Raw genomic sequence first — 12849 nt, forward strand, 5'->3', positions numbered from 1 at the left:
TCTGACTGTCAAAGAGTTTGGACACATAATTAATAATTTCAAATGGACATCTTTTTTGAAAATTGAGAAAGTAACTAACACAAAGAGGAAAAAGAATAACATAAAAGAGAAAAAGGACATCAGTAAAACATTTTTGACACTTTGCGAGTGATGCTTTATTAATCAGGTCTGTTTTCTAACCTGAAACAGATCTTAACTCCTAAAAACTAGCTTTTGGGGGAGCTTTCAACCATATCTCATGGTCTTCCTCTGTGGATGGAGTTTGCTCAGTTGTCAGGAGGATAACGCAGCGATCTCCACCTGCTGATGAGCGCTGTGGAGGCTGTCCTTTATTTCTTATTGCATATTGTGTTTCTGGTGTTTTTATATTGCACATTCTGCCATAGATGAACAACAGAGGTCATTGGTCAGTCTGTTTGTGATGTCACGATGATGTTCGACCTGTGTTTTCAGGTGACCAGCCGTTTCCCTGTCTGGCAGCATACGGAGCTTCTAAAGCAGCTCTCAACCTCTTCATCAACACTCTTCGACACGAGCTGGAGCCCTGGGGGGTCCGAGTCTCCACCATCCTGCCCTCCTCATACCGGACAGGTAACACCACCAAACACTGCACCACACCACCGTGTGACCCAGACACTGGTCTGACCACATGTTCACATGTTCACGCGTGTTCATTAAGGGGCATCAGCTCTCTTAGCAGAATCCTCATCACCGCTCTGATTCTCTGAGCGCTCCCTCCGGCAGCAGAGCCTTTTCTGCCAAATCTAGACATAACCATTCAAACTCTTTGATCCAAGTGCTTCTGACTGGAACTCGCAAATTTAAGGTTCTTTACTGTAAATGCTGTTCAAACAGCTATTGCTCTGAAACCTATGTAGATGCTATGCAACCTATGTCAAAATGTAGACATGCTTTCACCTGTGAATCCACGTTTACTGGAACTGTTTAATGTGCTCACATCAGCAGTTGTTCCCCTCACACATCTCCCAGTCAGTCCTGAGACTGAACCCTCAGCAGAAGGTTAACAGAGAATAAAAACTAAAATCTTTACAACTTAAAATTGTATTATTCCACGAGACAAACACAATCCACACTCCGTTTGTTTGGTTTCCACATGGGACAGAAAAGGTGGCAGGTTGTGATGAAGGGATCAAGTAAATGTTAAGGTGAGATGTACAAACAGTCAATCAGATCGTTATTGATCCAGATTGGTCAGGAGTAAACTGCACTCCCCTTCCCGTTGCTGTTATTTCCTCCAGGCCTTGTATTTTGTGGTTTGGCCCCATGTTGAACAGGATGACAGGCCTCCTGCAGAGGAGAATACTCTCATGATGAGGACCACATGTGGGACGGACCATCTGTTCTCACACAGAAACTACAAATTGCTGACTTTATATTTTGAAACTCCAGCAGGATGGATGGATGTGATTAGAGGTCTGGAGGATGAAGAGTACTGAGTCACACAGAGCCAAACTGTTGGGCAATAGAAAACTTTCAGTTCTTCTCAGTTTTTATTCTTGGTGTTGTAAAACACAACCTCATCATGTTAAGAAATCACTCTGTGCTGCGGTTGTTGTGCTCAGGAAACTTTCAGGACTTAGAAAAACCAAAACATAACTAGTTAATCATCCTGAAATACAGAACAGATATCAAGATTACAAGCAGAAGTCAGCAGTGGAAGAAGTATGTAGATAATCAGTCGTCTGATGACTGATTGGACGTAGCAGCAGTGATGTAAACAGCGAGCTGAGCACACTTTATCCTGCTGTTCTCACTTTAATCCTGAAGGAACAGGTTTGTATTTAAACTCTTAATCCTGCTGTTACTCGCTGGGTTTTGGAGCAGTTCAGTTTGGCTGATGGCTGACTGAGTCGATGAACTTTATCCAGACTTTGTGTTGACATCCTGCTCACAGCACTGACTCTGTGAAATCAACTCAGCTGCTTCAAACCTCACACTGAGACAGAAAAATGGAAAATGTCAGCAGCTCAGTTCTGCTGACTCACACAGCTCTGCTCAGAGTTTATAATAAATATGTTACAACATATGTTTCTCTGCTCCAGCTATTATACATGGGAACATTTATTTGGTGTGTTGTCGGCTGAAGCCTTAAAGGAAAATGATTTTCTCTCAATATGAAACTACAGACTGGAGACTACAAATGTCTAACGTCCAGTCTGCGTTACAAACTGGAGGTGTGGAGTTTAAAGATGTGGCTGTTTACCAGGCAGGGAGGCTCTAACGAAAGACACTATTCAGGTGCATTATGGGAAATGTATGGATGCTTGAAGATATTGCTGTGGCTAGATTCAAGGAAGCGATCCCATCTGCATTTAATTCAATGTTATGTCTCAATATAACAGAGGACTCCTATGCAAATCGCAGCCACTCCCAAATTGACCATCTTGTTGATAGCGCTGCAGACTCACTGCGAACGACACTCGATTCTATCGCTCCTCTAAAAAAGAAGATAATAAAACAAAAAAGGTTAGCTTCATGGTATAACCCCCAAACCCACCCCAAGTTAAAGCAAACTTGAAAGGAAATGGCGTTCCAACAATCTGGAAGAATCCCGTTTAGTCTGTCAAGATAATCTTAAAAAAATCTTATGTGATAACACATACAGGAAGGCCCTCCATAATGCCAGAGCTGCTTACTACTCATCATTAATAGAGGAAAATAAGAACAACCCCAGGTTTCTTTTCAGCACTGTAGCCAGGCTGACAGAGAATCACAGCTCTATTGAACCATGTATTCCTATAGCCCTCAGTAGTAACGACTTCATGAGCTTCTTTAATGATAAAATTTTAACTATTAGAGAAAAAAATCATCAAGTCCTGCCTTCAACCGGTGCCGACTTGTCTTCAACGACAGGAACCTTAGAAACAACTGTAGAGCCTGATGTGTGACAACACAACCATCTTCAGCTGACTTTGACGATTAATTCATCTAAGCCATCAACCTGTCTCTTAGACCCCATTCCAACTAGGCTGCTTAAAGACGTTTTACCCTTAATTAGCACTTCTATACTAGATATGATCAGTCTGTCTTTATTAACAGGCTATGTACCACAGTCCTTTAAAGTAGCTGTAATTAAACCTCTTCTTAAAAATCCCACTCTTGATCCTGGGATTTTAGCGAACTATAGACCTATATCTAACCTTCCCTTTCTCTCTAAGATCCTTGAGAAAGCAGTCGCCAATCAGTTGTGTAACTTTCTATATAACAATAGTTATATTGAGGATTTTCAGTCAGGGTTTAGAGTGCATCATAGCACAGACACAGCACTGGTGAAAATGACAAATGACCTTTTAATTGCATCAGACAACGGACTTGTCTCTGTACTTGTCTTGTTAGATCTTAGTGCTGCGTTCGACACCATTGACCATCGCATCCTATTACAGAGACTGGAACATGTAATTGGCATTAAAGGAGCCGCACTAAGCTGGTTTAAATCCCATCTATCAGATCGATCTCAGTTTGTACATGTTAACGGTGAGTCCTCCGTGCACGCCAAAGTTAGTCACGGAGTTCCACAAGGTTCTGTGCTTGGACCAATTCTATTCACCTTATATATGCTTCCTCTAGGCAATATTATTAGGAAACACTCCATAAACTTTCATTGCTATGCAGATGATACCCAATTATATCTATCGATCAAGCCAGATGAAACTAACCAGTTATCTAAACTTCAAGCATGCCTTAAGGACATAGAGGCCTGGATGATCTGCAACTTTCTGATGTTAAACTCAGACAAAGTTATTGTACTTGGCCCCAAACACCTCTGAGACAAATTATCTAAAGATATAGTTACTCTAGATGACATTGTCCTGGCCTCAAGCAGCACCGTAAGGAACCTCTGAGTTATCTTTGATCAGGATTTATTCTTTAACTCCCACATGAAACAAACTTCAAGGACTGCCTTTTTTCACCTACGTAATATTGAAAAAATCAGGCACATCCTTTCTCAAAATGATGCCGAAAAATTAGTGCATGCATTTGTTACTTCTCGACAGTACATGCACCTCCGCTTTTACTATTATTTATTACATAATTAGTGACATTGTATTTTGTACTGTACTTCACCATCTACCAGTAAACCCACTTGGTACTCGACACTTAGTTTATCTTATACTTATACCAACATGTTACTTAATTTATTTCTGACCTGTTTATAGTGTATAATATCGTTTTCTCCTGTGTGCACTGACGTAAAGGCGAGCTACTGTAACAAAGAGTTTCCCTACGGGGATCAATAAAGTATTTCTGATTCTGATTCTGATTCTGATACTTCTAGGCTGGACTATTGCAATTCCTTATTATCAGGCTGCGCGAATAAGTCCCTTAAGACTCTCCAGTTGATCCAGAATGCTGCGGCATGTGTATTGACAAGAACTAGGAAAAGAGATCATATTTCTCCAATATTAGCTTCTCTGCACTGGCTCCCTGTAAAATCCAGAATAGAATTTAAAATCCTTCTCCTCACCTTCAAAGCTCTTAATGGTCAGGCACCATCGTATCTTAAAGAGCTCATAATACCTTATTACCTGACTAGAACACTGCGCTCCCAGGATGCAGGGTTACTTGTGGTTCCTAGAGTCTCCAAAATTAGACCGGGAGCCAGAGCCTTCAGTTATCAAGCTCTTCTCCTGTGGAACCAGGTCCCAGTTTGGGTTCGGGAGGCAGATACCATCTCCACATTTAAGAGTAGGCTTAAGGCTTTCCTCTTTGATAAAGCTTATAGTTAGGGCTGGCTCGGGTGAGTCCTGAACCATCCCTTAGTTATGCTGCTATAGGCCTAGACTGCCGGGAGACTTCCCATGATGCACCTCTCTCCTCTCTCCTCCTCTCCCTCTCCATCTGTATGCATTTTTATCCCATTACTGCATGTTACTAACTCAACATCTTCTCTCTCCCGTAGTTCTGTGCTTTCTCGTCTCTCTCCTCTCTCCCTCTGACGCTTTCAGCAGGTATTTCTGCCTCCGGAGCTGCAGAGTCTGGATCTGTGGTTGTGGGCCACCTGCTGCCCCCGTGTTCCTGCTCGACAACTGCTGCTACAGTTGTTGTTATTGGCTCTGTTACGGATGCTGACATTATTCTTCCTATAGCTGCCATTCCTATTATTACTAATTTATTAATATTAACACTATAATTACTACTCTACTATATTAAAAAAATAATAATAATTCTACGTGGTCTTTGCATTGTGCCTCCCTAACCCTACCCCCTTCCCCCAAACCCCTCCCCTCTCTCTCCCTCTCTCTCTCTGATGGCTACCCACCCTGAGTCTGGTTCTGCTCGAGGTTTCTGCCTCTTAAAGGAAGATTTTCCTTGCCACTGTCGCCAAATGCTTGCTTGTGGTGGGATTTGTTGGGTCTCTGTAAATAATATTATAAAGAGTTCGGTCTAGACCTGCTCTATAGGAAAAGTGCAATAAGATAACTTCTGTTATGAATTGGCGCTTTATAAATAAAATTCAATTGAATTGAATTTAATTAAATGAGATCTCCTCTTTGTCCAGCCTATTTCTCCTAGACATAATTGAGCTCCATTTAAAGGTCCAGTGTGGAGGATTTAGCATGGCGGCCTCCGTGGAAGGGGACCCGCTCCCTCTGTAGATATAAAGGCTTATTCTAAGGTAACGAAAACACAGCAATTCTTATTTTCAGGGGATTAAACACTGATAAAAACATACTTAAAAACATACTTATATTCCATTTTTGCTGATAGCTCCTCCTAAATGTTACACACTGGACCTTTAACATCAATATGAGATTTTTTGTCATGGTTTGAGGTTTGAGTTTAGTCATTTCCTGTTTTATTTTGTTTAGAGTTGTTCCTCATGTGTCTTGCTTTACTTCCTGCCTTTGTTTGCTTTTCCTGCCAGTTTTGATTGTCTGCCCTGTCCTGATTAGTTACACCTGTGTCTAGGTGTTCTTCCTCAGTGTTTTTCCCTGTTTCCTTGTCAGTTCTTCCTTCGTGGCAAGCTTTCCATCCTTTTCCCCAGAGTTTCCCAGTGTGTGGATTCACTTTGTTTTTGTTGTGGACTTTCTGCCTGATTGGACTTTGGGTTTTCTGCGTGCTCCTTGGATGTGTTTGCTTTATTTGGGACTGACTTCTGGTTTTGATCCCTCCATGTTTCATCATTTCTGTAAGCCTGTTGTTATTTTACTTTAGTAATAAATGATTTGCTTTGAACAGCTCTGCCTTCTAGTCTGTGTTTGGGTCCAGTCTCTTTTGTCCTGCTTGCCAGTCTGTGACATTTTGACTATTTTTCTCATACTTCCTAAATTCAGCTCCTGAGAAATAGCTTTCCTTTTGTCTCTGCCTGATCCAAATTTAAGATCTTAAAATGCTCGTTTGATTTCTCTCACTGCACTGATCTGTATTTGTCTGAAATAATCAGCTCCTGAGGTAACAGTAAGATCCAAAAGAAAACTTGATTGGCTTATAAGCCTGCACAGTATCACAAATGTGTCTCAGTGATCAAAGTGTCAACTCAACTATGAACACAGCAGAAGATCTCCTGCTGTTCTTGTTTTTCTCAAACTGGACAGGATCATTTGTCTCAGATTAATTTATTCTTTTGCTCCTTATTTCTCCTTGGGGGGGGGGTGTTAGGAGAAACAGGTCAGAATGCGTAAACTCTAAATAAGAGTACTTTATTTATTTCTGTACTAAGTACAGTACTAAGTTTTCCCACATTACAGGTGAACGAGGGACTGAACTCAACCTTCATCATGGTTCATTGTTTCCACTATTATGAAAAGAAACAACCAGGACTGATCTTAACGTGTATTAAAGACCAACAGTAAGTTTCCATCGTGTCTGTTTTCTACAAACAGAAGAGTCTCTGGAGAGTTTTACCTCTCAGACAATGCATGCTGGGGAGTCTGTTAATACACTGATCCCATTCCTGTAGAAACTTGACTTGAAGTCAGAACAGCTCATGTTTGAGTTCTTAAGTCTGAAAATTCTGAAACAAATTGAACTGAAATTAATATAAATTAAGTTCATGATAAAAGTTGATTCCACTAAATTCCTGTGAGGTTTAACAGTCTGGTTTACCAGTAAAAAGCAGTTTTCCCAGAGTGGTTGTTGCCTTGGTGACACTGAGCTGTTTTCTCTGCAGGTCAGTCCAGTAACAACACCTACTGGGAGCAGCAGCACCAACAGCTGCTGCAGAGTCTGTCTCCGGCGCTGCTCGAGGACTACGGCGAGGACTACGTGAACGAGACCAAGGAGCTGTTCCAGAGCCACGCCAGCCAGGCCAACCCTGACTTCAGCCCCGTCGTCAACGCCATCGTTCAGGCACTGCTGTCGCCGCAGCCGCGGGTGCGTTACTTCGCGGGGCCCGGCATCGGCCTGATGTACTTTATCCATAGCTACTGCCCCTTCAGCATCAGCAACCGCTTCCTCCAGAAACTGTTTGTGAAGAAGAAGCTGATGCCGCTCGCTCTGAGGAGGCAGTCGGGCTTCAATCTGAACCTCAGCCTCCACAACAACAACAACAACGAGGAGAAACTCAAGTATCTGTGAGACAGTAGAAATATCCAGATGGTAGAGGACCATGTCTGTAACACACTCATAGAGCTGTATCCTGTCCTCTTTATATGTGGTGTTTTTGTTGAAGGGATCATAGTGATAGACAACACTTCACCCCCATCAGCGAGATCAGCTGTACTGTACACACACCGAGAGTCACACTGACTTCATGTGCCTTCATCACAGAGAAAAGATGGTGGCTCAGCAGAAGAATCGAACACTGCAGCAGCTTGTTTTTAACGTTAAAGTTCATCTTGTATAAAACAGCCAAAAATGTAAATGCAGAGAAAAATACCCATAAACTTGTTTGTCCTTTTTTAATAAGATCACTTTTTTTCTAATTTCATAGTTTTAGCATCATTATCAGCTTTTTACATCACTAAACTTAATTTGAGGTGACGAGACGCAGTGACATCGTCAGTCAGTTTCACGACGATGTCAGACACCAACTAGCCAAAATGGCTCGGCCAGAATTGTCCCAAGTACACAGGCCCGACTCCGGGTGCCGACTCTGGCCCAATGCTGACTCAACTGCTGCTGCCCAATGCAGCTGATTCTCAGTCATTCTCAGATTCAAGAGGCAGTGGTGTCTGGGTCAGAGCCGACTCGCAGCCATAATCAGCTCGACTCCGCTGGAGATGGTTTTAAACAAATCCGCAGTTTAAGTCAGTTACCTCAAATCATTCATTTGAAATCGAAAACAAAGGTGAACATTAACATTATCACACGAACTGTGAGGCGTAAACATTCATCAGATCTTGTAAAACTGTTTGGGTTGATTTTGACTCTCTGTACTTACCATAGTTGTGTGCACACACAGTGTTAGCCCCTGGTCAGACCAGGAAGAGGCACTGCGAAAAAATGTCTGTCCCGCATCCTCAGACCTAAACAAAGATCTGACGACAAACAAAACGCAGGTTGTGAAAAAGGCAGATGTTTCATTTGAAGATGTCATCGTAACTGCCAGTAAGCTTCGTGTAAAATGAGAAGAAACTCCACCCGTGTGGTACGTCAGGAGCCTTGAAACAAGCGCGCTCAGTAAAACGAGCTGCTGTAGTGACACCTCCATCCATCAGCCCACATATTGATAAGACATCTCTGAATATGTTTCACGTGTAGATAACAACATATATTGTTTCTACATCGGGCGTCAGCAGGAACCAGAACGAGACTGAATCATTTCACAACAAAAGTACACATTCAGTTTGTTTTCTTGTTTGTTTTATACTCAAAAAACCAAAATATATTAACGGGATTATTTGATTTTCAGAGGGGGGCGGTCTGCATATCAGACCTAAACAGAAGTATGGCTATCATACTTCCTGTTCGCACATCTAACCTTCATAATAAAGGTAGAAAAGTGTAGTTCCAAATACTAAACAGCAAATAAGCTTGTGACCCTGTTGACCGATCCTAAATGTTATTACCCTGTTGCCAGGCAGGGACACACCTCTGGACTGAAACAGCAGATGCTCCAGTAGCTGCTGATTGGCTCTGACCACCAGCTCCACGTCTCTGTCCACGCTACACCCAGCGCTGGTCAGCCAGGCTCCCCTCGCCCTCCGCCCATCATGCAGCCACGGTTTGTGACAATAACCCACAAAAACGTTTGTTTGCTTGTTGTTAAGTATCTAACTTTTAAAATGCTGTGATTTTATTTTAAAGGTTAGACCAATAGAAGTAAACCACAGGTCATATTTTCTGTCTGTGGTCATTTTACTTTTCAGCAGTGAAAATCAGCAAATGTAAAAGTAATTTAAGTTTCTCTATTCAAAACTAATTCACCCGAAAACCAGATAATCCAGTTATATTTTGGTTTGGTGATGATAAACCACGAAAACATTTTTCTGATTGTTTCCTTGTTTCTGCGTCTTCAAACATAAAATCAAAAATCCAGTTTTCTTGCTTCAAACTCACGGAGCAGTTTTTTAGTTTATCTTCATATTCAGGATCTTTGAATGTTACGTCACCTTGTTTTTTAGGGTCCAATATATGGAAATAAATAAAGCATGTAGCAGTTATTTTTTCAGCTGTGATGAATCCAACAAAATTCAAACCGTAAACTTTATTCCAAATGGAACAGATATGGAATATATTTGCACATGTTCGGTGAGTGTGTTGTGTTTCTGAGGTCTGTGGAAACTGTCTGTCATCAGATTCACATCTCCAACATTATTACATTATTATTTTGTTTTATTTTTCTGCCCACTTGGTGTTTTTGTTTTTGAATCAAACTATTTATGGCATCTTTTCTTATCACTTAAACTGTGAATTTTGTATTTTAAAAAAAATTAAAAAAAACAAAATATGTAAAATTTTCAATTCATTCTTTGACAGAAATAAAGTCGACTTTTTCAGACTTTGCTTCCTCTGCTGTGTGTGTGTGTGTGTGTGTGTGTGTGTGTGTGTGTGTGTGTTAAATCAAAATGACGCATTCTTATTCTGTCTGTTTGGTTAAAATGTCAGCAGGTCTTTTGGTAACAGGCCGTGTGTTATTGAACCCTACTGTCTGCTTTCACATGCAGTCACATGGGCGTTGCTGTTTACAGGAAACACGAAATAAAACCAAATCAAAAAATATATATCCACAATATCACTGTGGAACGTGCAATATATGATTTCAGACAATGCTTTCCAAAACGTTTCACTGACTCCATGTTGGACTTCCAGGAGATTAATCCACTCAACACACGTCTACATCAGATCAAATGAAATAAAAACCGCTTTGCACTTGGAAAAAGGAATCGACCTGCTGTCGACAACCTTACCTTATTGATCTCATCTCATCTCTCTACATCAACTATCTAATAAAGGCATTAAATGCCCCCCAAAATATAAAGATAAAATGAACAAAAAACAACAGCACAGAAACCACAACACGTCCCTCTGTTATTGCTCAATAATAAGAAGTAGCTTCTCCGACTACAATAACAGCTGTGATTGGTTTATCAGTTTATTTATTGGTTAACTTGGTTAACAGCTTGCTTATCTCTCCTGAGAATAGCAACATTTGATTATCTGAGAACTCAGAGAGGCCCGAGGGCCGACCATCATCATCATCATCATCCGCCACAGAAGAAGGCATGTGGGAGTCAGAGAGCTTCTGTTGAAAGATCGGCCGCGTGACGGTGACCTTTGACCCAGTGTGTTTCATTTCCATTAGAGTTATCATCAGAGCACGCTGCAGTCAGATTGGTCTTCGGGCGGGTGGAGACTAACCAGAGCTACAGTCCTCTGCTAAGTTCACTCACAGTCACACTGAGAGCTCTGGTTAGTCACACAGCTGTTGTGTGACACCTCACAGATCTGTAGTTTCCTGTTTAAAAAGGCTCAGTAGTTTCCTCAAACAGCTGCTCGCTGTAGTTTTTATCAGACCAACAGGAGGAAACAGAGCATCTGTTGGGGACTATTTCCAGCGGCGGATGAATCCACATGTGGTGCTGTAGTGAGTGTTTGGGGCAGCAGGACGGTGTGTGTGGGGCGGAGGCAGAATAAACTACAGTGTGTGTGTTCGTGGTGATGAAGGAACATGTCACCCAGTGCAGCAGAGCGGCTCGCTGATGAGTTTTAATAGTTTCTGGACAACGATGGAGGAAGAAGATCCATCAGCTGTGATTCACACACACACACACACACACACACACACACACACACACCTGTTAGCAGAAACGTTCATGATGGTTTGTCTGAACGTGAGGTTTGTTGATGAAAAGGAAAATGTAGAAAATCAGCTGTTTTCCTTGAATTTACCACCCAGTTTGCAAACAGGAGTCTTTAAGATTTAATCGTGTCCATCTTTCTGGTTTCGAGGAATCCTTCTCTCTCTTCTCTTAAAACCAGGTGCGTGTTGTAGTGGATCTGGTCCAGCAGCAGTTGGGTCAGTGGGTTGAGCTGTTTGCAGCTTCATGCAAGCTTTCCAGGTCCATGTTTCCACTGTCATGGACCCAGCAGTTTACTGGCACCCACAGGACACTCCCAGTGTGTACTGGGAGTGTGTTTACTCTGGCAGACCGCCAGCTGAGGAAATCCTGCTCGTTTCCATCGGGACTGAGAGACGAGTCCAAATGTTCCCCTTGATTAAAATAAGTGGTCTGTGTAGACCCTGGCCCCCCCTCTGAGTCAAGTGATGGAAATAACTCACATTGTTTAAAGCTCTGTGGGAAACCAGCTGGCTGCATCACAGAGTCACTGAGTTTAACTCTCGCTCGCACTCAACAAGAAGAACACAAATCCCCAAAATCCCCACAGAGCACTATGATTTATTACCCCTCTCCCCTCCAAACGACACCCCCCTCCAAAAACACACTTTTCTCTGCTCTCGCCTCATTTGACCTGTTTCTGCTCGTGCTGAGCCTCGGGACAGAGATACTTAAAGCTTTTTGTGCCTACAGTGTAGCATGTTGTGTTGCATGTTTTGTCCCAACAAACTTTATCTAATTTCAGTATTTATTACAGTTGAATGACAAATAAACTGGAGCTTAATGTCCAACATGCTAGTTGTCTGAACATCAGTTAGCTAACATAACACTGGTCATGCTAGCTGTTTTGTGGCTTCCCCCTGCTTCCAGCCTTTGTGCTAACGCTAGGCTAATCACATGAAAGTGATATCTCCTCTCAGGAGAACACGCAGAGCAACAGGATTTACCTAAATGTTGCTATGAACTGAAATCAATCTCACGAGAAGTTGTGATTGATTTACACTTTAATGAGATGTGACAGTTTGGTGAAGTGAGCAGAGGCGTCTCTGTGGTTCACCCAGTTCATCTGTAACAAAGTCACTTCATTTCTTCATGCGTTGGCAGACAAAGTTTGGCTCGTACCCTTGGCTCTGTGTGAATATAGGACACGGTCTGAGCTCATTTCTCCTCTCTGCTCTTATTAAACTTATTACATCACCTGCTGCTCTGCTCTTATTAATATAAAATGTATAGAAGAGATCATTCAGAAGACGCTGGGAGATTTACAACAGAGGCCCACAGATTAGAGGTGCAGAGGTTACCTGAAAGGAGCTTCAAAATGAATGTATGTATTATGATATTATGATTATCACTCATTAATTTCTGCTGCGGATCCTCAGAGATCCCGATCACTGGGTCAGGTGTGTTTGGAAACACGCGACCGTGTCCTGATCTGCTCTGCAATTCAGAATAACTTCGGATGTAATCTAATCTGTCTAACCGTGTACAACAAGATCTGTCTGAAGCTACTCACTGCAGCGCTCTCTGAAGAGTGATTTACTCCTCATGACCTTTGACCTTGTCTGAACACCTGCTTCTACTGATTTGACTTTTTCTTCAGGGAGGA

General features: G+C 42.0%; 1 protein-coding gene across 1 annotated transcript in view; it reads left to right on the forward strand.

Annotated features, from left to right (window-relative positions):
- The window catches only part of hsd11b2 (hydroxysteroid (11-beta) dehydrogenase 2), a 38008-nt gene extending 28104 nt beyond the window's left edge, over nt 1-9904 (forward strand). The window contains exons 4-5 of the mRNA XM_044193850.1: nt 454-591; nt 7133-9904. Of these exons, the coding sequence (XP_044049785.1) occupies nt 454-591; nt 7133-7539 (545 nt within the window). The 3' untranslated portion in view covers nt 7540-9904. The remainder of the gene's footprint in view (nt 1-453; nt 592-7132) is intronic.
- The last annotated feature ends 2945 nt before the right edge of the window (nt 9905-12849 follow it).

This window comes from Siniperca chuatsi, linkage group LG1 (genome assembly GCF_020085105.1).
Source record: "Siniperca chuatsi isolate FFG_IHB_CAS linkage group LG1, ASM2008510v1, whole genome shotgun sequence".
NCBI lineage: Eukaryota > Metazoa > Chordata > Actinopteri > Centrarchiformes > Sinipercidae > Siniperca > Siniperca chuatsi.